The sequence below is a fragment of the Melanostigma gelatinosum genome (assembly GCF_949748355.1).
Source record: "Melanostigma gelatinosum genome assembly, chromosome: 17".
Taxonomy (NCBI): domain Eukaryota; kingdom Metazoa; phylum Chordata; class Actinopteri; order Perciformes; family Zoarcidae; genus Melanostigma; species Melanostigma gelatinosum.
In genome coordinates this window covers 10,568,481-10,596,067 of record NC_136650.1, presented here as the reverse complement: position 1 = coordinate 10,596,067, position 27,587 = coordinate 10,568,481, and the positions used below count along the sequence as shown (strand labels likewise).

The 27,587-nt window shown below is 44.3% G+C and overlaps 1 protein-coding gene across 1 annotated transcript in view; it reads right to left on the bottom strand.

Annotated features, from left to right (window-relative positions):
- The window catches only part of trps1 (trichorhinophalangeal syndrome I), a gene marked incomplete at its 5' end in the record, with an annotated part of 55,064 nt that extends 28,640 nt beyond the window's left edge, over window positions 1–26,424 (bottom strand). The window contains 7 exons of the mRNA XM_079288287.1: window positions 12,945–13,710; window positions 17,931–18,168; window positions 18,270–18,492; window positions 18,968–19,182; window positions 19,471–20,077; window positions 25,296–25,411; window positions 25,713–26,424. Of these exons, the coding sequence (XP_079144413.1) occupies window positions 12,945–13,710; window positions 17,931–18,168; window positions 18,270–18,492; window positions 18,968–19,182; window positions 19,471–20,077; window positions 25,296–25,411; window positions 25,713–26,424 (2,877 nt within the window). The remainder of the gene's footprint in view (window positions 1–12,944; window positions 13,711–17,930; window positions 18,169–18,269; window positions 18,493–18,967; window positions 19,183–19,470; window positions 20,078–25,295; window positions 25,412–25,712) is intronic.
- Between the last annotated feature and the right edge of the window lie 1,163 nt (window positions 26,425–27,587).

Sequence of the window (27,587 nt, the reverse complement as noted above, 5' to 3'; positions counted from 1 at the left end):
TGCCGTTTTGGTTATTCTCAAATTGCAGAGAGTAGAAGTGGAACTAAACTCGGGGGGGGGGGGGGGCACCGCATCAACACGAGCCGGAAAAGAAAAGTCGTTCATACGTTTATTTGCTGATTCTTCTTTGATGGATTATTGCCTTTAAGTAGCCCCCTCTGCTATTTCTTTCTTGTTTAATGCTGTTCGGGACAGGATGGGATAATTGGAAGTTTGACGCAACGCAGGGCAGCGAGAGTAAAATACGTGTACATGATGAAGTCACCTGTATTCTATTCTTCCTAGACTAAACCAATGTTGGTGGTTGACCGAAAGCAGACGTTGCGTCGGGGGCTGCTGCTCTTCTTCAGACCCATTCCAGTTATAATGGAGGCGACATGAGTCGGCTTCTAGCCCGCTTGGGACTGAGAGGTTCCAGATACCGAGAAGCCACAGGAACCAATCACAGTTTCTATTGCGCAATCTGTGTGCGTTTGAAGAGCTGTGAATATCTGGCAAATCAGTCTACCAACGGGGTTGAAAAAAAAGACAGCAGTAATTGAAACACAACAGAGTCGTCCTGTTCTGCGTGACTCTGATGTTTCAGTAGATGTAATTCAGTCACTATTTAAGAGCTGCTTGCAGAGGTGGAAAAAAGAGAAAAGAAAATTCCTGAGCACCTGTCTCAACATGAGATGATCTGTTATGGGTTAATATTTCTGTTATAGTCATATAACTGCAGGGAAACAATGAGCCAATTACGGGTTGTTTGGTTCACTGGGAGAGACGCTCATATTGTTCGTTTCCAGGACCTGGTACTGATCTTTTTTTTGAACGTTGACACAATCGATTTTGATACCGATCCCTTAGATTTACTACACATAGGAGACATTGTCATCCATCATTAAAATGAATTAAAAGGAGGTGTCATATTGGGATAATCCAGCCTGAATATCAGTGCGTTTGACATTCCAAAAGGTCTGATAAATACTGAAGGGAGAAATGGAGAAACTCTGTCAATCACTGTCTCCCAAAACACACGTCTACAGACACACACTCCTCTTTCCTACCTTACCCCCCCCCCCCCCTCTCTCTCGCTCCCTCTCTGAATGAATCGCTCCTTGTCTCTGAACTGATGGAGCGATAAAGTTGGTTTAAACAGCCGTAGACACACCGGCACACACTGCCGAGGTAGGAACATGTGTTTTACATCAAGAGCTCCCAGCTATACAAGAGGTAATGTTACCGTCTGTGTGCAGTGTGTGTGTGTGTGTGTGTCAGAAGCAGGAGTGCGACATGTCTTTGCAACCTCCTATCAGCTTTTAATCTCATTCAGTTGAAGAGAGGAGAGAGAGAGAGAGAAATAGGCACTCAGTGAGAGAGGGAAAGTTATCCCCCATCTCTCCATCCACCCATTATTCATGTTGTTTTGCACAGCTCCTTTGCTTCTCCCCCCCCCCCCCCGCATAAGGAGGACAGAGCGAGCAGGAGTTGTCTACTTCGCTTTACATGCGTATATGTGCGATTTCATTTTTACTGTCTGAACACTGTGGGAGTTCATCTCGGCCCTCTTAGGTTACTTAGCAGGGCTGCGTCGCAGACAACACAGTCAACATCCATTCCTCACTTAGATGCTTGCGAGGGACTCGACAGCTAGTACTTTGCTCGCAAAGTTTGTTTTGACGTTCCCCCACAACCGCCGCTGTCCAATTTGAAATGCCGCAGCCTCCGCGACGCTCATGTTTGTGTCACAGTTTGTCTCGGAAGAGCTGTCCGTCCCGACATTGCACGCGGATGCCGGAATCAATGTGTAAACATTTTAGTCTTGCGTGTGCGACCTTCTTGTCGGTCTGTGAACTCACCGTGCTAGACATCAATGTCTAGCATCTTTGGTCTGTGCAACCATTTCGCATTCTTTCGAGAACCCGAACTAAAAAAAAAAAGCACACAAACAAAGAGGTGGTGAAAGTGTAACCTACAACTTTTAAGTTACAACATTAAGGGGTTTAAATGGTTAAAACGGCCGAATAACAGTGAATCACAGAGTTTCTCTCCCGCATTTGGCCTCAAAACGAGATCACTACTTATTGCTCGGACCAGTGAATGTGATTTGTACCTGATTATGGAGCAGGTACAGTGTGGGTTTCAACTTGAGTGTAGCGGGTGTAAAATGCTGCCGGGGCTCGACGGTGTTCAACAGATTGAAAAGACTAAATAAGGGATTTGGAGATCCAAGTTCTTCTTGTTCGAGGAATTCATATATTTCAGTAGATGGATGCTCTCATTGTAATCCTTTCAAAGTAAAAATTGTTGACAAAAGTTGAATCTGACACTCTCCCACATTTACGAACAATCGGTCGCAAGTCTTAGTTTTATATCCCAGGAATCCACACGTGAGAATTTCAGATACGGGGGGAAAAAGAAAGACAACTATAGATTTACAGTACATGTAGTCAGGAGAACCATTGTGGCTTGTAGAGAAAACAGAGCACACACACACACAAGTACACGCAGCGAGATGGCAATCTGCAACTCCAGTGTAGCTTGCTAGATAGCAGGCTAACGTACCAAAGCACAGCAGACAGGATACCGGCTTATGTTGCAACACATCCTGTGACCATCAATGTGTGACTTCGGGTACAATCGACATGAAAGCGGAGGTTGTTTTTTTTTCTTTCTTCTCTGCTGTATGTGCAGGTCGCACATTACGGCAGACACGGAATAGACACTTGGTGCCTCGCGGTAGTCTGAACTGCTTTTTTTAAATTTAAGACTAAAGACTCGCATGAATATGAAATGTGTTTCATTTCTCCAACAGCAAGATGGAAAAAAAGGAAGAGAAAGGAAAGCACGATGCATCACAGCAGTGTTTAGCTTTGGAGGCAGATGTGAGTTACTGCTCACTGTTGCTTGCTGCAGAAACACAGATTTTGAACACTGGCCAAGTCTGTGTGTGTGTGCGTGTGCGCACTTTCAGACCTTATTAGGTTGTACTTGTGGTGATGCTTAACCCCACTCAGAGCTTGGCAGCTGCTCCCCTTTCTCTCTCTCTCTGCCTTCATTTCTCATCTTCTCTCTCATCTTCCCATCTTTGTCGTCTGTCCGTGCTCTCTGTCTCTTACTCCCGCCTCTGCGGCGCTCTCTTTTCTCTCTCTCTCTCTCCCCCTCTTCCTCTGTCGACTGCTCACTCTCTCGGTGGTCTTGAGGTAATGTAACCTTGTTTCCTTGTTGATCTACAAACAGGGGGCTTTACATAATGGTGATCCTTCACATGTGTTCATCTGTCTGCAAGGTGTGTTGTCAAACGCATGCATGCGTGTGTGGTTGTGTGTAACTTTTTGACTGTATGCAGCATAAAACACATGAGCTCACTTGGTCAAACTGTTTTTACAGTCAAACCTCAATATAACTGCGAGCTGTGTTTAAAGGCACCGCGTGGACTTTTTTGACCGCTAGTAGCGCTACGGCGTGGTGTGAAGCGCTCGCTCACACAGCAGCACACTGACTGACAGTTGGTGGTGGTGAATGTGCCATCAAACGAAGCGATTGGGCCTCCTATTTATTCATTTTTTTTAATCATTTAACAACCTCATTTGATCTGTTTATTTTTGGTAGCGTAGTTCACGGGTCTCCTGGTGGCATCGCACATTAATGTTCTTAATCAGTGAGCTGCGTTAGATCAAAGGAATAACACGGATCCACTTTCGGAGAGGATTTTCTCGGTTATCTCGGTGACCTGAACCCAAAACACAGGAAGAAATGCAGCACTGAAAGTGGATCCTATCAGACTTAAATAACGGAAGAATATTCCGTTACGGTTAGAAAGCTGGAAAACGTTTCCAATATTTCAGAGAGGAGATAACAAGTGTCGTAATCGTGTCGATCTGGTGCGAAGGGACACATCAGTCTATGTTTGCTAAGTTTCCTCTAATGGGAAACCAAACAGATTACAGATGCAGCCAGACTCAATAGACACTGTGTGTGTGAATGTGTGCGTGTGTGTGTGTGTGTGTGTGTGTGAGAGATTGTCTTGTTTAAGTTATATCCAGTTTGATGTTTATGCTGCAAAATCATAAAAACAACTTTAAAAAAACTAATGCTCAAGGACATGCGAGCACAGCAGTAGCTTAAAATGACGCACACACACACACACACACACACACACACACACACACACACACACACACACACACACACACACACACACACACACACACACACACACACACACACACACACACACACACACACACACACACACACACACACACACAACCATTGTTTGACTGCACCTGGTCTATTAAGGAACAGGATAGATGGGACTAGGGGACCTTTGTGAATGTCAGAGTATATATGTGTGTGTGTGTCTGTACAACCTCAGAAGCCAAACATCTGCAGCAATGACGTACTTCAACTTGTAACAGCACAAGTAACAGTACACACACACACACACAGACACACAAATTCTGCAATTATTAAGCAGATGTTTAACAGCACGTTACTCGCACCTTGCGTCTTCTCTGTCAATACAATTGTATCTCTCTACTGTGAACCTGCTCCAATAAAAATTAAGAATAAAAAGAAAGTGTGACAGAGTTTTAAGAATTACTATCACTGCCTAGCGATTGTATGCCTTCCCCAACCAGCCTTTGTTACAGTTTACATCCATGTTTGTCCAAAATGTCGTCAATTCATCATTTTATCATATTCGACATTTGTGTAAAATTGTCGTTATTTTTTTTTTCAAAATTTGAAGAAATTCCCTCAAGGCGATCCTGAGACATCTCATTCACGAGCATGAGACAGATGTAAGGTCCGATTGTGTATATTTGGTTATTTCATCGTTCAGGCGTTCATTTTTGAGCAAACACTGGGTTTAAAAGTAAAGCCCCACATTTCTGTTCACGCTGCAACTTGAGCAAACTCGGGCCCTCTGTGGCTCTCATCAAAACTTCTGAGCTGCAAAGACCGAACAAAAACAAGGCACAACCGGTCTATAATGTCTTCAGCTTTGGCTCTCTCCACTGAGTTCACGAAATCCGCAATACACTTAGATATATACACTGGGAGTGTACAAGTCTCGAACAGTCGAGGCTGGTCCTGTTGTGTTGCACAGCCAGACAGAGAGAGAGAACAGAAGAGAAATGGTCTTCAGGGAAATCGAATATACAAGACGCATCATGCCAGTGGAGCAGAATTCATAAACACACACGCACCGACACACACACACACACACACACTAGTGGAGAATTCCTAATGAGTGAAGAGCTCACAGGGGACACAGAGCGGGAGAGAGACAGAGAGAAAAGGAGGAGTTAAGGGAGAGAGACAGAGGAAGAGAGGGGAAACGGATGTATCCTTCTCGAGCTTTCACCCCCGTATCAAGTATGCATGGCACCGAGTGTGAGTGTATTATAAGTTTGAGGGTGGATGTGCGTGTCCACCGAGAGGAGTTAAAAGTGAAAATCCCCACTTAACATTCCTCTCAGGCGCACGCACGCACGCGCACACACACACGCACACACACACGCACACACACACACACACACACACACAGCGATGGCACAGTCCGCCGCACGGGCACATGCCCAGAGCCATCTTGCTACCTCGCCAAGAGGTCCTTGGACTGCCACGGTTGCCATGGCATTGCATGCTAATAAAAAAAACACACACACACACACACACTTTCTAAATGTCTTTTGTGTCTCTCTCTCTCACACACACACACACACACACACCAAAGCAAGGTGTGACGAGAGCTCCTTAAAGTGAGGTTGATTAAAATGTCAAAGTGACTGGTGGAGTCTGTGTGTGCGTGCACATACTGTACACGTGTATGAAAGTGTGTGCGTGTGTGTGATTATGTGAATCTGAATATGGGTGCTGCACCTTTAGCTTCTTGACTAAATCCACTTTCTCGTTGCAGTGAGGCAGGTGTGCTGCTGAGATGATGATTCCCATATTTCAAAACCTAAACTTTGCCAAAATGCGAGACACACTGAAGATGTTAGATTTGTCAGGAGGGAGGAGAGACGTCTGGCAAGTGACAGGAAATAAAATGCAGGTGGGAATGCAGATTGGATTAACTGGACTTCTTATCATTCCTTGCTTTGCCGTTTTCACTTTGGCAGGTGATCTGGACTGTGTTTCTGAAAAGCTAAATTGTCTGCAACTTCTTGTTTATTTTACCTCGCAAGCTGTGACACAATTACGAGTCGCATCCTTCCACTGAAATGCAGGTTGAGAAATGTTTCTCCTAAACTACGCATATCAGTGAACACGGCGTAATGAACGGAAGAGGATGGACGAAGGACAAAAGAGAAAGGAGAAGACAATAGGAAAAGGAAAGATGTTAAAAGACAAGAAACCCATAAAACTGACGTTTTAAATTGATGTGCATCGGTCTTCATTAGGTGTTTCTGCTTAGCCGGACATTTTTACTGATGGACACACTGATGGATAAAAACTACTATCAATCTACTTTCAGTCATTTACTGGAAGCAGTTTTATAGAAGCTATTCCTTTTCTCCAGCCTCTTTTCTCTCGTTTGACAAATTACATAAAAGTCACTTTTACCAAAGCAAAAGGCCCGATTGTGTGAAAGGACGTCAGATTAAAAGACGAGACGGAGGAAGGAAAGGACAGCCAGGAGAGCCAGGAGACGGAGGAAAGCAGGGTTTTCAAATGAACTGTTGGTCAGGGGTCAGATGGACATTTAATCTAACCAATCAGCTTCCTAATTACACAAGTGCTGCCAGAATGGTGTACCCAATGCATTTGTGTGTGTGTGTGTGTGTGTGTGTGTGTGTGTGTAGCTGGCTAGCGTTGCGTGTAGAGGTCTTGTTGTAGCAAAATGATCATCTGGCCTCAATATTGGTTCCATGTGTGAACACACACGCATATGCACGTCTGCCTGCATGGACATAAGTGCACTCACACACACACACACACACACAGCCTGTAGTGAATTGCTCCCAACTTACACAGAGACACAGAGACAGAGACACAGAGAGACACAGAGAGAGAGAGAGACAGAGAGAGAGAGAGAGAGAGAGAGAGAGAGAGAGAGAGAGAGAGAGAGAGAGAGAGAGAGAGAGAGACAGAGAGACAGAGAGAGAGAGAGAGAGAGAGAGAGAGAGACAGAGAGACAGAGAGACACACACACAAGCACTGAGGGACTGGGTGTGCAGGCCATTGCAGAAAAACCCTGAGGAACATAAAAAGAACACAAATGTGCGCGCGTGTACACATACATCCAGTCGTGAGTGTGTGTGTGTGTGTGTGTGTGTAAGTTGATTGTAACAGTAATTGATGTAAACGTCTAAATTACAGCTAGGAGCTAAAATAACCACTGTGTTTTACCGTTGCCATGTCGACATGATGAAAAACACCTGGCCTGTTCACTGGCGGGGAGGCTGGAACATCTGTGCCACGGGCGACCGGTTGAGCCAATGAAAAGGCCGCGTGTGTGGAAGCGACATGCGTCTGAACCAATGAAATACTCCGTGGAAAGAGAAGATATCTGAATGGACGGCATGTTCGGCTCAAGTCAAACTAATCATATCACATTACGTGACATTATTATGACATATAAACCACTGCATTTTTGCGAAAATGCATTTCAGATCAACATTCTTGTGTAATCGTACTTAATCTAGAAGCTGGTGCAGAAGCTATCCGAATGCTTTAAATGTGGTTTTTCTTTCCTACATCGTGCCAGTTTGGTGCTGATTGTCGGAAAAAGGCACGATTCACAGAGTGCCAACAACGTTTTGACAATCACAGGACGGTCTCTAAATCCTCGCCTTGCTGCGTCAGGAAGGTCAGACTGCAGGGTCAGCTACCCAGCAGCAGCCCTGGAGCAATTAATGGTTCAATGTCTTGCTCAAGGACACTTCAGCAGCGGAGATACGTCTAAGCATGAGCTGAAAAAACAAACTGCCAAAACCCGGGATGTAAAAGTTAATCTCATGTTCTTTTCTACGACTGACATTCGGGAAGTGGTACGATGCGGAAAAAAAGTTCCCCAAGGAGGTTGAGAAGGACTTCTTACGCTTTTTCAAACACGAGTCTGAATCAGTCGATCAGACAATTCAAAGCACAGGCGAAAAGAGGATTAACATCCAAACACGAGCCAAGATACAGTCAAGCAAAACCGTTCTTGATTAGTGAGAGCCAAAGAACGCCAGGCTGTCACCTTCCCACTGCGCATGTTGTCAGCTGTAATGTGTGCGGGTAAGCATGGCATGTGTGGAACATCCCAAACGGGTCTAAATGTGGTCAAAATGGTGTCATTTGTTTTTCAAGCCAAATGTAATTTTCCTCGCAGACAATGAGACTGCTGTGGACTGTCACACAGCGTAAAGCCACAAGCGGGTCATAACTGTGACAGACACACAGACACACACACACACACATTCCTATGAAGCAGATACACACATGCTCACACACGAGCCCATCCGCCAGTATCTCCACAGACAGACACACAAACACAGGTTAAAATTACTGCAAACAGGTTGTCTGATTATGTTTCTCTTACACTAAACACAGCCTGGATTATATGCAGTAGGCACATTACCCCACACACACACACACACGCTACCTCACACACACTTTTATATTTCGTTCCAGCATGGCTGTGTTTATTTGAGTCTGCTTCCTGATGGGAAATGTGACTGCTCCACAAACAAACTGAACAGCCAACTCTGTCTGAGTGTGTGAGTGTGTGCATGTGTGCATGTGTGCGTGTGTGTGTGTGTGTGTGGAGGGAGAGAGTGGGAGAGCAGGATGGTGAATATCAGTATGTCTTCCCGTTTTCCGACACATGTACACACTTTCAAACTGCACTTCTGCAACTAGAAAAAGAAAAGACTTTTCATCAGGGACTTTATATGATGCTAACAGGTTTTAGCAGAGAATTCTCATTTATGAGCTCCATTTACACGGATGTCTGCAGAAAAAGCAGCTTTGAACTCAGACTACTCACAACTAGGGATGCTAATTTAGATTTATTTTCCACCTAACCAATAGCTGACCCTCCTCGGTAACCGATCATTGACAGTTAACAGACAGGATTAGTGCCTTGCATGCAGGAGTGCTGTGGTTTGAAGGACCGGACACTCTGCTTGGATTTTAGTCAACAAAATATGTACCGTTAAGTTTCCAGACCTTGAAACACAGCCTCAAGGTACCTCATATATATATATATATATAAAAATATATATATATATATATATATATATAAAATATATATATATATATATATATATAAATATATATAAAATATATATAATATATATATATAAAATATATATAATATATATATATAAAATATATATAATATATATATATAAAATATATATAATATATATATATATATATATATATATATTTTATATATATATATATATATAAAATATATATATATTTTATATATATATATATAATATATATATAAAATATATATATATATATATATATATTTTAGGGTCTCCAGAAGAAACACAAATACAGATAAAAGAAACACAATTCATAAGTTAAATCACCAAAGTTTTATTTCCCCTTCCTTTGTCTTTAAAAAAGCATTAAGCACACGCACACACACACACACACACACTGACTTGAGCATAAGCTCCATAATTTCCTGTAGCGGATATGAAGTGATGTTAAATTATCAGCACGGAAAATAAGTTCAATTCATGCTTTAATTTCCTTACAAAACACACACACACACACACACACACACACACGCATAGAGAATGCAAATACAGACACATAATTAAGTACACAAGCAGTGAAACGCACACACAGCCGCGCAGATGCGCATGTACACTGACACGCATGAATTTACGCAAGGAAAAGGGGGAAGAAGGGAAATAGAACGCAAAGTAATGAGGGATTTATGGAAATACAGCTGCGTGTGCATCTGTGTGTGTTGTGTGTGTGAAACATAATTAGCTCCGTCGGGCAGAAATGTAAACGAGAGAAACTTTAATGAAACTCTCCTCTGATCTGCTGAAAGCACACGTTCCCGTTCATCTCTCTCGGTTCGTCTCTCTATTTTCTGTCTCTCCACTCAAATAGAATTGAATGTCACGCATGGGACTTTTAAAACCCTGTAGGTTCAACATTCCAGTATTGCATTATGACCACATAAGATGAACACCATTATATTGTGTGTGTAAGGTCACATCCACAATTTCTTCCTCTCTGCCTGCTTGCGTCCATTTATCTGCTCTTCTCTGCTGTCCTTGGCGTGGAATTCCCTTTGAAAGAAAGCGCAGTCTGGGATTTATTAAATGATCTAAGTTTCGGGTCGATTCACATATGTTTGGGTATCTTCACGTGCTCACATATGTTTGGCTCAGAGGCGGACCTTTCTCAGCCCCGCTTAACTCAAAAAACCACCATAACTCAAAGTCTGTCTCATTCCATTTATAAACTAAAACACTAACCGAAGCTTTTACTTTAATTTCATCTCGAAACCTCATACGCTTTTCCATCCTTGCCTCATGCAGTCAGTCAAGATGTCGGAGACTAAATCAGGCTGATTTAATGGAATAAATCACTTGGAAAACAAATCCTATGGCTGGACAAGGTCTCAACAAGGTAACACCGTGCAGCAATTATAGATCAGGCCTTTCAAAAGAAAATATTCTCTTCTGTCTACAGAGCAAAACGCCGAAGAACATTAATAACTCCCTGCGTATCAGCTGAGCTGTCCTCAGAGGAAAAGGAGGGAAATGAAAGAAAAAGAGGGAGAGACGAATCGATGCAGAGGTGAAATGGAAGAACAGTTGAGGATGCGGGAGACACACACAAGCGCATATAAAGAAAACACACACACACACACACACACACACACGAGTGTTTGGATGAAACATGACTGTTTGTCTCCTTTTAATTCTTCGCTTCCTCCCGACTTACCCACTTCCCTGCATCTTCCCATCATTGCTCTCCCGTCAGCCCTCCCTCCATCCTTCTCCCTCACTGCTTCTCACGTGCCATCTACAAAGAGTTCATTTGCATTTTGGGCGGATTCACCTTTTATAACTCAGACTCGGCCCCGTTACGTCAAAGGCCACATTTAAATAGAACAAAACGTCTGCGTGTGTAGTTGAGTGTCAATATGTGTGTGCGTGTGTGTGTGTGTGTACTCAGCTATTTCAGATGATCCTCTGTATTAGTGTCCTCCCTCACCCTGCCCATTGATGAGTCATGGTGTGTGTGTGTGTGTTGGACGTGTCGGCGCATGCCATGGAAACTGGGAATAAATATTGTGTAGTGAGAGGAGGGAGAGGGAGAAAGATAGTAGCAGAGGCCATATATTACAAAGCTATTGAAGTAATAAGTCATGTTCCACTTCTCTGAAAAATTGTTACACTGTTCCCTCCCACTCCTCCTTTTTCATCTTCTCACTTTCACACGATCTCTCTCTCTCTGAGCACATTAACTCTTTAATGCTCCGGAATAATGAACTGACTGAACTACATTTGCAACTAAGGTGGGGATCCCAAAGTTTTCAAAGATACCAAATATTCACTCCATCTGCGTTCGGGGTGAACTGTAAAGAATTCCCATTTTGCTGAACGGCGCAGCCATTATGCACATTGATTCCATTTCATAATACGACTCACATGAAGAGTTTAGAACACGCTGGTGCCGAGTCAATCCACGGATAGTGTCGGACGGTGAACTCCGTGTCTTTGCTTTGTTTTTTTTAGGTGAGAAGAATCTTGTCGATCTCATACGTTAAGTACGGAGTTAGAGTCAGGACATTGTTAGCTTCGCTCATCATAAAGACATCCAAAACGGCTCCCAACACCTCGAAAGCTGGCTTATCATGGGAACAAAGGGGAAAGCTGGACGTTAAAGGGTTAACTTGTTTTTGCCACGCACTTTTATCTCCGTTTGACTCTCCCTATCTATTCTCTTCATCTCAGTTTTCCTCCCTTCTTTCTCTCACGCATGCAGTCTCTCTCTCTCTCTCTCTCCCCCTCTCACAGACACACACTGCCCCACCCACGATAATGAGTAAACCTCTTGCTGCCCCACCCAGCCCGGTCTGCCAAGTTACTGCCAACACCTCACACACACACACACACACACACGCAATAGAATAACCCAAACCCGTACAAAGACGCCATAAACTCAACTCACACGCTAAACTCACAAACACCACTTCACACTCACTACTACCGCCAACATGGACCAATGAGAGTGCCCTGAAACCGCGCACACACACACACACACACACACACACACACAGTTCAGTCTATTCCGATCTAATGTGATCATAGCCGATGAGCTCTGCAGCGCTGGCAAACCACAGTCTGTTCCTACCAGTCCATGACATCACTGTGAAGTGAAAAGCATTGTGGCCTGAAAAGTGGAATGAGGGGACTGACTGACAGGTGGTAACCATGGGAACTGTCAGTTTGCCTCCCCGTTGCTGTAGCAACAGTCCAAGTTTCTCCCCGAGTTTAAAAGTCAAATTTTAAAGAACGTCGAACGCAACGTATGGGAAAGGAGTAGATAGACGTCGTGGAATCACACGCGCACGGACGAGAGCTCAGATGTATGAACACTCGCGAGCGTGCGAGGACGCTCGCGCACACTTCGCGAGCGAATGACAATCTGCATAAGTACTCCAAATATGACGGATGAATTACAGGTCTCATTGAAGCGGCTCTCTGCATGAGGTCTAATCCTCAAATCTGACTCAAAGGACGCGGAGATGAAGGCGTATTAATAGAAGCCCTGTGAAAACTAATGCTCTCAGCAGGTCTGGCAATAGAGACCCAGCTACAAAGGCCTTCATCAGAGAGTCGTCGCTAAAAGCTCAAATCAGGATGTTCATGAGACAAAGGAGACAGATTAGGCTGAATGAGAGAATGGGGTGAATGGGAGACAGAGGGGCGGTAAGAATGAGGGGAGTGGGAGGGTGTGCACGCGCTCCACCTTACCCGTAGGAGCGATTGGGACTCCTCTTTAGCGGCTCCTCCTTTCTCCTGTCCTCCACCTCCACTCCCTCCTCCTCCTCCTCCCGTGTACTGCTGTGGCATCCGGCTCTGTTTCTCCGCTCCGCCTCCGCCTGCGGTGGCTCCTCCTGGCCTCCCTCCTCCATACAGCCTGGCATCTCCCAAAAAGGACTTGGTATCTCCCAAAAAGGACTTGGTGTCTCCCAGGTAAACCATGCCGGGCGAGGTCACGCCTCTCTTCTGCTGCGAGGCCTCATGATTGGCTGAAACAAACGACAAAGAGAGGGGGGAGGAGAAAAGAGAGGGGCTCCCTCCTCCTGCTCCTCCTCTTTCGGGTCCCATTCGCTCCTTGGGCACCCAGAGCAAACCGTGGGCCTGCTCGCCTCCTCTTTCTCCTAGTCCTCTCGTCTCCCCAAGCACCCAGCCTTTCTCCCGCTCTCTCTCTTTCTCCTCACCTCCCTCACTCTTCACCACCCCGCCCGCCTCCTCTCGGCCTCCTTCTGCCAACCGTCCCTCGGGCGGTGCGAGGGAGTAGAGGAGGCGAAGATCCCCCTTGCTTTCTTCTTTGATGGCCAAGGTAGAGGGAGCCGAGCAGCCATTGGCCGAGAGCGTTAACGAGGGGGTCAGTGAGGTCGTTGTCAATGAGGGGGAGGAGTCGTGGCAGTGGGCCGAGTTAAAATGGTCGAGGAGGGCTGACGAATCAGGTGCCGTGAAGTCACAGCGCCGACAACGGCAACACGCGTGGACACGCCTGCAAAGAAGGGGGGGGGGGGGGAAGCAGTCATTGAATTAGAATGAAGACAATTTACTTTCAATAAGCTCAATCATGCACCAACACTGTTTAAATACAAACATGAATGGTGTGTTCTTAGCTTTGTCAAACCATGATTGGACAACACTGTTCACCTGACCTCGTGATTGTTATCGTTAAAAAGGTTATTTTGACTGAGAACATGAACGAGAATGAGACTGAACAAAAGAATTGAGATTTTAAGACCATGCTTTTGTCTTCCTGTCCATCGATTGCAAAAGGTGTAAGAGCTTTTAATGGGCTGCGTATGACAGATATTCAATAAAAAAAAAGTTTGGCATTGCTCAAATGTTTGAAGAGAATCCACTCCCTGAATCGACTAAATTGCATTTAAAGTGCATTTGTTCCCTCCCGATTTCCACCGAGCGCGTGGCCAAAAAGTGACTCAGTGTTCCACTAAATCACCACCAATCAGGACGAAACAGCGAGGAATGTCAATGAAGCTGAATGACAAGAAATGAATCACCCCATCAACAAACCACCTCCGTTTCCTGTTGGCCAGGCCCAGTCCGACCAGCAATATCTGAGCGACACACAGCACCGGGGGTGTTACTGGCTCCGGAAACTGTTTAGGCGCTTCTTGTGCGGGCCAACAAGCAAAATCAACCGAGCATCTATAACAAGGACCTGGACTCCTGTCTGTGGGGGGCTCTTGGTGGGCCCATTACGGGCAGCTGCTTTATATTTAGCATTATAGGAAAGATATGAACTGGACGCTGCCAAAATATACGAATAAAAACACGTGACTAATCTGTTCCGTCTGTCCTGAGATGATCGAGTTATCGGTTGTTTTGATGGATTATGCTGTGAAGTGGACTTTTAAAGCAAATGACAGAAAAAAACAGTTCAGTTATTTAGACTTGGCATGCATGAGAGGTAGGAGTTGATTTGGACCATTTATTTGGCAAATAAGTCAAGTGTGCAACTTCGACTCAAAGTAGGATGAACCGTTTTTCCACTTATTTCACTCGCATCTCATCCAAAAGCAGCAATTTGCTCGACGCTGCTGTTTTCCCGCTGGAGTTTCTCTCACCCGTGACTTCTCAACACTGCCACACTGCAATGGCCGGTGCTTCGTAACGGTGGAATCTAATCACGACAACGATTTCATTGCAAACATCGAAACTCTCTCAAATTGTCATTTATCTGTTCGAGCCGCTCCCGAGCTTTGGATTCTTCCTGAAAACAGGATGCAGGAAAAACTAAAACAAAACTTGAATGTATACCTTCATAGCACACATACACTACCTTTATTATGTGTAAGCCATTATAAATACATGTATAACAACAGGGCTTTAAACAGCATCTTGATCACATCAAACTAGTCTAGGTATTTGTCGAAATTTGTGACAATTATTGTGTGACTAAAGGGCACCTTGCACCAAGTGCACTTAAACGTCTCCAGATGCTGAACAAAGACACAGTGGCCTAAATGAAGTTCGTACTGATCCACTCCAGGTTGAGCCCGAATAATTACAACAGCTACATCTGTCTAACATTCAACGAATGATGAGAAGTAAGAACGCGGACACATGGTATTCAAGTTATTCTTGAACAGTCAGAAGCTCAGCGAGGCTGTTTGGGTGTAGAAGTTGGAAGGAAGATTGATTAGTCGGTAACTTTTTCTCCAGCAAACACCGCGGTCCTTTGTCCTGAGCAACCGGTCATTAAATCCTGCATTTTGCTTTTCAAAAACTTGCCCTTTAAGGTTTGGTGGATTTTAGCAGCGGTGTGAAGCTTTCTGGCTTTATTTCAGTTGTATTTGATTTGAGCTCAGAGCTTAGATTTAGTTATTTACGTGAGTGGACTGTTAAATCACCTCCACGCTGTCATTCTCCCTCTAGCTTTGTCACCTTCTCTCCACTTTCTCCCCTTTTCCTCCAATCGCTTGTCTTTCTTTTTTGCTTTCCTTTCCCTCCTCTCTCCATCTCCTTCTCTTTCTCTGCCCTGAAATGAATCAAACTTTTAAATCTTGCATCGATTCTTTTCAAAAAGCTACTGAGATGGCTCTGCCAGAAGGTAATTGTGCGCATGTGTGTGTGTGTGCAAGAAAACATGTTTACGTGACTTTTTTTGTGAGCATATATCAAGAAGCAATCCAGACCTGTAATCTAGATCAATACTTGCATACACAAAGATATTTCACACAATCATCAGTTCTCTCTCAAACGGTGTCCCGCCACAACTTTCCCCCTCTCTCTCTCTCCCTCTCCCTCTCTCTCTCTCTCTCTCTCCCTCTCTCCCTCCCTCTCCCTCTCTCTCTCTCTCTCTCTCTCTCTCCCGCCCTAACTAAGCAAATGATAGACACAGCTACGTCCCCGAAAATGTGTCTGCGTGTTTCTGTAGGCAGCAAATTGTCTGTGGAGTCTTGTCTGACCCCCCCCCCCCCCCCCCCCAGGCTCTTAAAGGTCTGTGAAACCGAGCTAGTCTTATTTAGCAGGTACAGTATACACATACAGTACACAGACATTAGCATGTGCGAGCAAAACAACAACATTTTACTGTTTAGTATCCTCTGAAAACAAAGAAAAGAGGAAAAAGACAGGTTGATCCTCTTTGGAAGGGGAGTCAGTAAAACAAAATGCTGGTAGTATTCTGAAATGGAGCATAACCACAGATTTCACAGATCAAAGTCTGTTTACGAGTCACGGCGAGTACTACTGCATATGTAAAACAAGTTGGATAAAGCCTTTTGTGGCTCCAGAGGGAGCTGCATGAAATCTAATTGCATCAGTTGGGGAAAACTGAAAAGTACAAATTTTTGAGAATGAAACAAAAAATCTGACATTCGTTGCCTGCTTCTAATCTTTGCTGGAGGCCAAGTAATAAAAAAATGTTTTGGTTCTCCTGCAGTGATCTTTTTTTTCTTTCTTAACTGTCCATCTTAAGTCCGCCATTAAAGGAATACTCCACCTGCAGAATGACCATTAGTCTATCAACTACTGAGCTTGAATTCTTGAAGAACATTTCGTTTTGCACCAGAACGCAGAATCAACAGATGGAGAGAAGTCTCAATGAATTGAAGTAAATGAGGGGCTGCGTTTAACAACAGCAAAAGTCGATCAAAACATCTGTCGGCAAACTCGCATACAACCTGTGCAGTATAATCAAAGTCTCATTTATCCAGTGGGATGCTCACTACTTCCCAAAGATATGCATCTTTGCTAAAAGCGTAATATTTAAAACGCGTTTCCTCAAGCGAGTAAAGCACTGCTTTACAGGCCCACGTACTTGAAGTGGATACAAAGTGTACTGAAAGCAGAGTAGAGTCACAGGACAGCGGTAGCTTGAAAAGACAGTGATTGAAGGCCACTTGTTTAAATCCTTTCCAGGGGAAGAAAACCAGATTCTCACAGCTTCATGTCTAAGAGTTGATTCCAAGATTAGATGAAGCCCGTGGTAACCCAGCGGGTAACGGGACCTGGTGCTGATATTGTAGTAAAAGACCACACTTTCATCTCCCGATCAGTTTCAACCTGCCAGTATTTGAGCGACACACGATTTCTCTCCCTGACTGTAGGCAATGTCACACACCTCAGACTGAAACGGGCAAAATGAGCGATAAGTTCGAGAGACTGAAATACTACAAGTGTAGAGCCACGGAATTTAAATAGTTTAAGTGTAGCTCATCACTGTATGGTGTATGTGATGCTAAAAGATGACAAATCTGTGAATATCAAATGAAGTGTGAGTTGCTTCCAGGTGTGGATGTCTAAATGGTGTCTGTGAGCATCTCAGGTTTGTGATTCTTTTTTTTTTTAAATGGCGTGTTGCTGAAAATGAGTGTGCTCAGTCAACATGTTCTGGGTAAGCAGGTGTAAAAAAAGAGACAATGACAGGTGCTTGAATCCCAGCACCAAGCAATACTGTATCATCTCCCTGACTTAGCTTTCAATCAGTCACCAGTTTTAGAAAAGGTGGCAAACTCGATGTTTGTTTTTTTAACACATTAACATCATGTTCCCATATTACTTGTGACTTTTTTTTACTTGTGTGGACTAAAAAGCAGACTTCCTACGTGCTTTTAAGTGTTTTTATACCCTGTCAAAGAGTCAACCCTGAGAAAAAAACAACACCATCCCGTGGAATCACACATAATCTCATCATAACAATTCATAGTATTTAATCAATGTTCTATAATCTCTCTCTCTCTCTCTTACCTGTAGTGTCTAAAAATCTCTTCTTCCACTTCCGTGATGAAGTGACACTTTGTACAAGAGTACTCCCTCTCTCCTCCTCCTCTCCCCCGTTCCTTGTCTCCCCCAGCCTCTTCCTCAGCCTTGACATGTGGCGGTGGCCCCTTCAGGTTAATCAGGGAGTGGCAGCTTTCGTAGTGCTGGAGCAACACGTCGATGTCGGTGGTGGCGAACGCACACTGGTCACACAAGTGGGTGACGCCTGGGATCAGACAACAAAAAGGATCATGTTGAATCTATTGACATGAAAAAAAGATATATATTCTGACAAAAATACAACAGATGAGGTATAACTTTGAATACCTTGTGTGACGACGGGATGGACAGGGTTACAGGCGTTAAAAGTTGATCCCGAAATCACACCGGGGTCACATCTAGGATTGGGAGGGGTCATGCCGGGCGAGGTGGCGGTGGCGGGTTTCGATCCGACGGCGTCCTGCTGCTGCTGCTGCTGCTTGGTGGACGAAGGGAACTTGGAACAGCATTTCGGGCAGGTGGACTTCCGACACGCAAACGGGTGAGACACCTGGTGTGGAAGAGTCAGACAGAGCTCAGTGAAGAGCAGCGTGGATCTCTGCACGCCTGAGTCATTACTGTGCACACCTGAGGCGTATTTAGACTTCAAGAATTAGTTTTCTTCTGTTGTGATGCGATTGTGTTTTTGTGTCTGTGCAGGTGAGACCCGGATGAATGCGGCTCATTAACTGAAGGATGCCAACCCCAATTTTGGCTGTTAACCATCCTTCTTTTTGCATTTTTAACAGCTGCAACGGCGCCGTTTGGCAGCTGGCACAAAGGAGGGTGGGGGTGTGCGTGGGCAGATTCGGGGAAGCGAGGGAATTTTAACTAGGCTGGAAAATTGGAACAATTAACTTTACACTTGTTCATATATTACATTTGTATTTATTTGGGCTCGCAAAACAGCACAATTCTCCTTCTAATTGCCAAGCAAACACTAATACACAGAGCAAATAAACATTTGAATATTGCATTAATCTCACCTCCCCCAGGTGCTTGTGCGGCTGACAGAGGCCCTGTGGACAATACATGCAGTGCTGAATGCAGCATCTGTGGATGGAGTGGTTGTGCTGGTAGTGCAGGAGTAAAGGTGCCACTACGATCACGTCTGCACTGTGGGCCATCGAGTATCGGAAATCACACAACTGACAGTTGTAGCTGGTCACGACTGCTTCTGAATCACTGCTGTTGGCGTCTCCTAGGAGCAGAAAACAAAGAGCACAGGGCCTGTTCAATAACACAGGAATGGTGTGGTAGTACCAAGCACCAGAGTTGATAACAAAGCAGGGGTCAAGCAGTATTGAAGTATTTGTACCAGCAGATAAGTAAAAGTCAGCAGCTCTAGGAGGAGGATCATAGAGGAAGTAAAAATCATTAGACTGCTATTTAAAGTTGCTACTCTTGATCTTGTGGCTGCACAACTAAAAAAAAAACATGTAAAGAAATTCAGAACCACATTTCCCTATACTTGCTCTTATTCCCTTACCTTGGCTGGTGCTGGATGGGTTGGATGATAGATCTGATTTTCTGCTTTTGGACGACATGTGGCCTCTCTCGCCACCCTCTCGTCTCCCTCCTCTCTCCCTCTCTCTGTCCATCCCCCCGGGAGTAGAGTTGCTGGGGCTCATAGTGCCTCCCGTGGTCATTCTATGTCTTTGTTCATAGTGCTCTAAAAGCTTTGCCGAGCCCCCCGACCACTCACAGCTCCAGCTACAGAATTTACACCAATAATACGTCTGCACGGCATCTCGGCCGGCCTCCCCCGTCCAGCTTGACGGGTCCGGAGACGCCCTGACTGGGATGGAGTACCCGACCAAAGAGTCGTCTTCCGCTCTCACCGCGACTCTCTCCGCCCCGTCTAGGATTTGACTCCCCCCCTTGCCCTGCATTGCCAGGTTATTGGTGGCCAGCAGGGGTGTGGTTGGCGGACTTTTGACTTTATTTGGATGCGAGGACATGAAGTGTTGTTCGAGTTCTAGGGAATTACTGCCCATGTAGGTGAAGTTGCAGAATTTGCAGCGAAAGTACTTGGTATTCCCCTGGCAATCAGAGGTCTTCCGGCCAATCCCAATTAGCGTGCCACCCAGCGTCACCTGTTGACAAGCAGAAAAATACGAAGAGAATTCAGTCACAACAGGATTAAAAATCAATCCCTGAATATCATACATATACATACGGTTCAAACTTGAAAGATCGTTCGTGAAGGCAAAGAAACTTGACTCGACAACCACCAAGGAATACATTCATCAAAGAGTGTCTGAACGTAGATATGTGGGTGTGATAATGGATGACAAACGGACATCTCAATTAGAGCATGTGAAAACAAAAGCGTCCGAGATGATTTGTGTTTTGAACAAAGTAAAGTATGTTTGGTAAAGTTCGGTTACAAGGCAATGAGGATTATGTACCGTTTGCATATTTTGCCGTTCTAGCGGCTGTGTGGAAGTGTGGGGCAACACGTAAATGAATGCCGTCAACCCATTGTTCGCATGAAATAAAAGAGCAGCAAGAATAATTCATAAAGTGGACTGACCAATAACATATCTATCAGGCTCTGCTGCGGTGTGCAACGAGACCAAGATTTTGTATTGCCGAGCGAGCAACCCGACACTCGTCTGCTTTTTATTAGCTTAGCTCCTTGACTGTGGGAGATTATACTGTGCTGCTTGTTATATTGTTGTATTGGTGAGCAGGCAACCTGGCAGGTCTTACACTGACATACATTAGACTTACTGCACAATATGGATTTATCTCTTTATGGACCTGTGGTTTGGTGCTGACTGCTGGCAGCCTTGTAATGGAGGTTTTGGCAAGAACGAAAAGCTGCATTTTTAGTGAGCATATGGTTTCATCATCTTCTTCATAGAAGGGCATTTAGCTGGATCTTTACAGAGAAAATGACTATTCATTTCAATCATAATTATCAAATTATTGGAGACATTTTTATGTATCTTTAACTCTTGAAAATGGTTGCAAACTCACAATAAATCTTCTATTGATTAACTAATTCTTGCATCTAAGTCATAATGTTGTACTTTTGGGAGAATAACACTGTGAAAATTGCTTTGTTTTCCTTTTTTTGCAATTAAATCTCGGTCAATAAACCTCTTACGGTCTCTTTGAGTGTCAAGGACAATTACGATGATAATAACAAACAGCCATTGCCTGAGCAAAACATTTATACATCCTACATAAAAAGAGTGCGAGAAGTAATATAAAAATGTGAGATGGTACATTTCAGCTTTGTGCAAGAGAATTACTTCGGAAGGCTAAATGAGAGCCATTAGCGTGTGTGATCTCACAAAAGCAATTATCCAATCATCACGTCCCACAGACCCTGCCCAGGCAATTAGAGACGAGCCAAACATCAAGTCATCGTGGCAAGCGGAATAGGCAGAGAGACACAAAGAGGAACATGAGAGGGAAATAGAGAGAGGAGAGGCTGAGGACGAGTGGGACAAGCCGAGCGGAAAGTGTGCAAGTTGAGGAGTAGAGCGGTGGAGAAGAACTAGACGAGAAATGGATGAAAAGCAAATTGAGAAGTGAGAGAAAGAAAAAAGAAAAAGGGAATTTGAGTAAGAAAGAGTGAGCAAAGAAAGAAGGCAGAGCCGAGTTGAAGGTGAGGGAAAGACAAATGATGAGAGAGACAACTGGAGAACAGAGCTAGAAAAAGAAAGTGAAATGTGTCTGACAGCTGTTTCATTACACTGCCTAACAGTTGAATATAACTACTGGTTTCAAAGCCTTCCTCGCTGTCTCTTCCACTCCCTTCTCCCCTTTCCTCCTCCATCTCTCTCTCTCTCGCTCTTTCCTTCTTCCATCCTCCCAGAGTCTTTCTTCCCGCAATGTCATTGGTTGACAGGGCATCTCGCCTCAGCAAATGACAACATGGAATTTTCCAAACGTGGGCGGGAGAGAGAAAAAGCGAGCGAGGAGGGATGGAGAGAATAGAGACCCCTTTCATTCGGTTTTTTCTTTTTCTACACTTTCACTTTTTCTCCATAATGACGACTTAAACCCACTGGATTTTCTATTTCTGACTGTGTGTGTGCGTGTGTGTCCATTACGTGACTTATGGCCATTACAAACTCCTGGCTGAAATGAAACTCCTCACACACACACACACACACACACACACACACACACACACACACACACACACACACACACACACACACACACACACACACACACACACACACACACACACACACACACACACACACACACACACACACACACACACACACACACACACACACACACACACACACACACACTTATTAAATCATCTTGTTTGAACCCTCAAACAAAAACCCTACTGTTCACTCACCAGTCCTGAACCTTGACCCAATTGTTGCCAATAACTGGAGCGGGTTGAAGTGCAGATAAATTACAATTAATAAAATTACAATTACAACCCATGAGATCCGCGTGGCCCTCTGAGGTGGCTACATTAGTTCACACTACACGTCTTTAGCCCCGGTTTTCTACTCGCAGATAGTTTTTGGAGCTTCCCTCAGATGAGTCGGCTCGGCGCTCGCTGTTAAAAGGCGCAGGCCGAGAGGATCGACGATGCATCGCCGAGCAGGCTGAACACCTGACCTGTCGGGGAGCGACAGCCAATGAGAACGCAAGACACGTGTTCAGGGGAAACTCAGGGGACGGGTCACCTGTAAGTCATCCAAAAACTCAGCTTTGACAGAAACAGCTAAGTTTAGAGCAATGTATTTTACAAAAGGACGGAATGTTTTGTTTTTTTATAACCGCATTAGATCACTTTCTTTGACAAAAAATAAATAAATAAATAGTGCAATGTTGCGTTACATTAAAATCATTAATATTTCCTCTTGAAATGTTGAAATTTAATACTTCAAAAAAATAAAAACAACAAAAATAAAACTGATTTGAAATGATAAAATGTAGAAATTACAATTTATGCTCTTAAAAAACCTAATTTAGAAACTTAAAATGAATGTGCACACTGAACCTCAGTATTTATGGTCAATGTGTATCAATGTAGTTATTTGGAAAATAATTTGTTAATTGGCATATTGACTTTTGATAGACAGGACTTTTGAGGGAAGTGATAACCTGTCAAACTACTAAAAACACTAATCAGTGTGATATATTCTCGACAATATCGAGATATGGACAAAACATATTGCAGCTTTCATCAAACTTGAAATGTCAACTCTGTAAGTAAACGTATTCATTAAAGTTGATGAGGTCGAAATTGTTTTATGTGGATTCATGTTCCTGCAACATGAGAGCCTTTCAATGTCTCCTTCTCACTTGAAAGTTCATTTAAAACTGCCCATTCTGCTGCCTTACAAAAAAAACAGATGATAAATACTCAGTCATTGAAGCATATGTGCATATATTCCAATAAATGTGTTTACAAACAGCCTTATGGTTGTGAATGTGAATGTCAAAGCTACAGTAAGATCTGCATGAGTTTACATGAGGCAATAAATAATGTGTGCATGCTGAGAAATGCCCATTTTTATAGCAAATACAGCTGCCATGTAAATAATTGTGTGAGAGGCTTTAATGTCGACTGTAATGACACTGTGTGCAATGTTAAGCAGAGACTTGGCAGGTTTTTGTACTCACCAAAGTCCACAGCTGTTGATTCCACTGATTCGTACCCCTTAAATAAAACCAAATCATCGAAGAACCCAAATTGATCGTCTAATCTGTTGACCAGACTGCAGGTGCAAATTACGTCTGACTTTTTAATGTGGCGCGATGGAGTATAATTACGGTAATTCAGGGAAAATTCAATCATCGTTCAGTGCATGGATGCCGCTTATCTTGAAGGAATTATGAATTGCACCTGAAGCTGTGCTAAATTCCCATCTTTAGCCTGCAAAGTAGCTCCCATCAGATACTGGACTTTGCTCTTTTTTTTTTGTTTTTTTTGCAAATGGAGTGCTGAATATGAGGGATTAGCACAGAATATTGATTTATTAGCCATCATTTACAACACTAGGATGCATGCTGTGAACCTGTACGGGCATATAGGCAACGGCTGAACGTGATATATGAAGCAGACTGTGTGAATGTCTTTGTGTGTGCGTGAGCAAACATGCGAGTCTGCCAGGTGCACTATTTTTCTGTGCCTGTCTTTCCATCTGTGAGTCTGTTAAATTTTACAACATGCCCCCACAATGCCTCACTGTCCAAATCACACACACACACACACCGTATGTTACAAATCAGTTGCAGTTTGTTCGACCCAATAAATTACTCAGCTCAGTTATGGGCCTAGATTTATAACAAGTAATATTTATCGTGAAACGTTAACTGAATCAATGTTTCCGAGCAGAGTTTGGAAGTGATATTCATGTTTGCAAGTTGTTAAGCAAAAATTAAGTTGACACTGATTTAGTTTTTCCATAAAATGCTGGTAATATTACTTCTATCCGGGTGGTGTTAGCGCCTAATCAGTGTTCCCAAATGTGAAAAAAATATGAAGAATATGATTGCAAATGTTGAAGTAATTGAAGTACCATCTGTGTAATAATAACTTTGAAATAAACGCGACTGAAAGATTGTATTTTCAGAAGTTTCTCGAACAAAAATGAACGCCCTGTGTTTGTATTTATGGCAAGCAGATGCAAAGATGTAAAACAGATGCATTAGTGGTTCCGCATTGCATCTAACTGAAGATCTCCAATGAACTCCTTGAAACTGTTTCAAAGCTCGTCGCCTCATTATCTTTGACATTCGTTGATGTCATTTAGTCTTTCTTGGTCCGTGAACTCCAATGACCACGTAAAGTTGTGTTTGCAGCATAATGCTGACAGGAAGAGGTTCTACAGGTCTGAGAACACGGTCAACCTGCAGAAGAACGACGATAGATAAAAACAAAATGAGGCGACAGCATGTGCACCAAGTGGACGACTTCCGTCAGGTTGAGGTCTTTCTCATGACAGGGAGAAGGATTGTCAAACTGACTGTTACTACGGGCCATCGGCTCCAACAATGCAGGCTTTTGATTGGACCGAGGAGGTAACAACAGGACGCTACAAACCAAAGCTTTACTCAACCGGTAAGCCTTCGTTTCACCCGATTTACTCAATGCTGTCACACCAAACGAACCATTGTGTTGCTTTGGTTTATTTGTTGCTTCTATGTTCTATTGCGTGTGTTTTTTCTTTCTCAACTTATTAACTAACTTTATAAATTATTACTGCTTCTTTGTGGGTTCTGTGGCCCATTTCTTTTAAAGTGAAATACGCATCATCATGTACTGTATGCATTGAATCTGTTTATCTGTAATTCTTAACTGCGTCAAGTGCTTACCTGTACGTCATATGTGCCGTTCATCATAACGGTCCTGTGCTGCTGAATGTGCATATCTGGTCTAGTCTTCCCTGACTCTTTGGCTTGGTTCCTCTGCCCCGGTCCCGCCTGTACATCTTGGGAGCAGAAACACAAGAAGGGGTCAGATTTTTACAAGCAGATAAACAAAAGAGGAGGTCAGACAGCCCGAGGCACAACGATCCGAGGACACGTCTGACTTCTGGGAAGAAGGTTGTTTGTTTGGATCAACAATCAAACAAGTTGTTGTTGCAAGAAACTGGTCGACCCGGAGTGTACTGCACAACTGAACAACCTTTACAGAATCTTTTTTTTAAAGTGCCTGTAGTTGTGACGCTCTGGGTCCATGTTGTCTGTTACACAACAAGTGGACCACGTTGAGCCGAGAGCTGGAGTTACCTAGAGGTGTGTTTTGGGGAGCCATGTTGTGGAGGGCCAGGATGTGCGTGTCGAGGGCGGCGTCCTGCCGCGTGCGGTTGTGCAGACCCAGGTGATACTTCCTAAAGTGCTTCACCAGGTCGGCGGGGTCGTTGCCGTAGTAACCGTAGCCGCACACGTTGCACTTGAAGTCCTGGAGTTTGGGAGAGGGGCTGGAGGAGAGCGGAGGGGTGTCGGTCGCCGACTCCTCCCCTCCTTCCTGTCGGGGGAGGAGGTGGGGAGCAGAGAGGTGACCTGCCTCCCCTCTGCCCCGCTCCCTCCTCTCTCCTTCCTCTGACCCCTTCTCCCCGTCCTCGGCCTCCGACTGGCTCTCGAGTCTGTCAGTCAACGCCGCACCCCCTTGGCTGGCTCGCCCCCCTCTCCCCCTCCCGCCCCGTCTCTCCTCGTTGCTGTAGCGCTCACCAACGGACGAGGGGGAGACAGATGAGGATACGCACTCGCTCTCTCCCTCCTCCTCCTCATCCTCCTCCTCCTCCTCCTCCTCCCCATCTCCCCTGATCCGGTCGGAGGACTCCGGTTCAGAGGGTCGGTTTATTCGCTCGGCCTCTGCTCCCACTCTCCCCTCCTCCTCTCCCTCCTCTTCCTCTTCTCCCGCTGGCCTCCTCCCCTCTTCTTCTTCCTCCTCCTCCTCGCCTCCCACACTCCGGATAGGGGGATTCTTCTTCCTCACCATCTCTGAGAATTGGAAAGAGACAAGAGGGAGAGAGTGACAGAAAAAGTTATTTTTAGTTTCATTGTTCATCGATATGTTGACAATAACTAAAGCATGTACTCACTATATGTTGTTCATGCATGTTTGAAAGAACTGGGAGTCGAGAATATCAAGCAGATTCTCATTATCCCTTGAAATCAAGACGCTAAGAGATACAAGGTGTCTCCAGGGCTCAAATAGTATCCTGATGATCGCATGCACACACACGAACACACATATACCATTTTCTGACAATGATGTATGTGTACAGAAAAGCTTTGATTCAATTTACAAACGTCTTTCAACGCCGAAATCTGTGACGATCCTAAACCGCAGACCTCGTCAAAGAAAAACAGCCCCAGCAAATCAGAAACATCTCAGCTGTGAGAGCGTTTTCAGGGGTGTGTGTGTGTGTGTGTGTGTGTGTGTGTGTGTGTGTGTGTGTGTGTGTGTGTGTGTGTGTGTTGGGATGTTTGTTGCATCCTTAAGTGAAACTTTTTTCCCTTTCTTTTTTCCTCTCCCACCCTCTTAAACCAGGGAGGGAATCCTTTTTATCGTTATGGAAACCATCCGTGAGAATCTTCCAACGCATGGACCACATCAAAACCCAAACCATATCAGAGAGACTGAGAGGGAGGGGTGGTAGAGAGAGAGAGAGAGAGAGAGACAGAGAGGGCGAGGCAGAAATGGGGGAGACAGAGAGAGGAGAGAGAGGGACGGAGAGAATGGCCAACAGACAACCACATCAAAACCACACTGCCCGTATCAGAGAGATGGATGAGGGAGGCGGCAGACTGCAATTCATCCCCTCTAGCTCTACACATTTCACTTTCTTTCTTGGCCCCCAACATTCTCCCTTTTCTCATCTCTCCCGGTCTTTCCTGCTCTGTCTCTATCTGTTCTTTCTTTATTCTCTGCTTTTCTTTCCCTTTTCAGATCCCATTTAAGTTAAACCCCCTTTTATCTTCATCAACCTCTCACCATCGTTAGAATCAAAATATCTTCTCAAAAAAAAGCACTTCTCAAAGCATTTCCGTCATTTAAAAAAAAATTCTCTACTGCCCTCTTTCAGATGCAAGAATAATTACTAATAACTGGAGTAATTCCATCATTAAAATCTTTCTTTCAGTTCCTGCCCTGCCCCT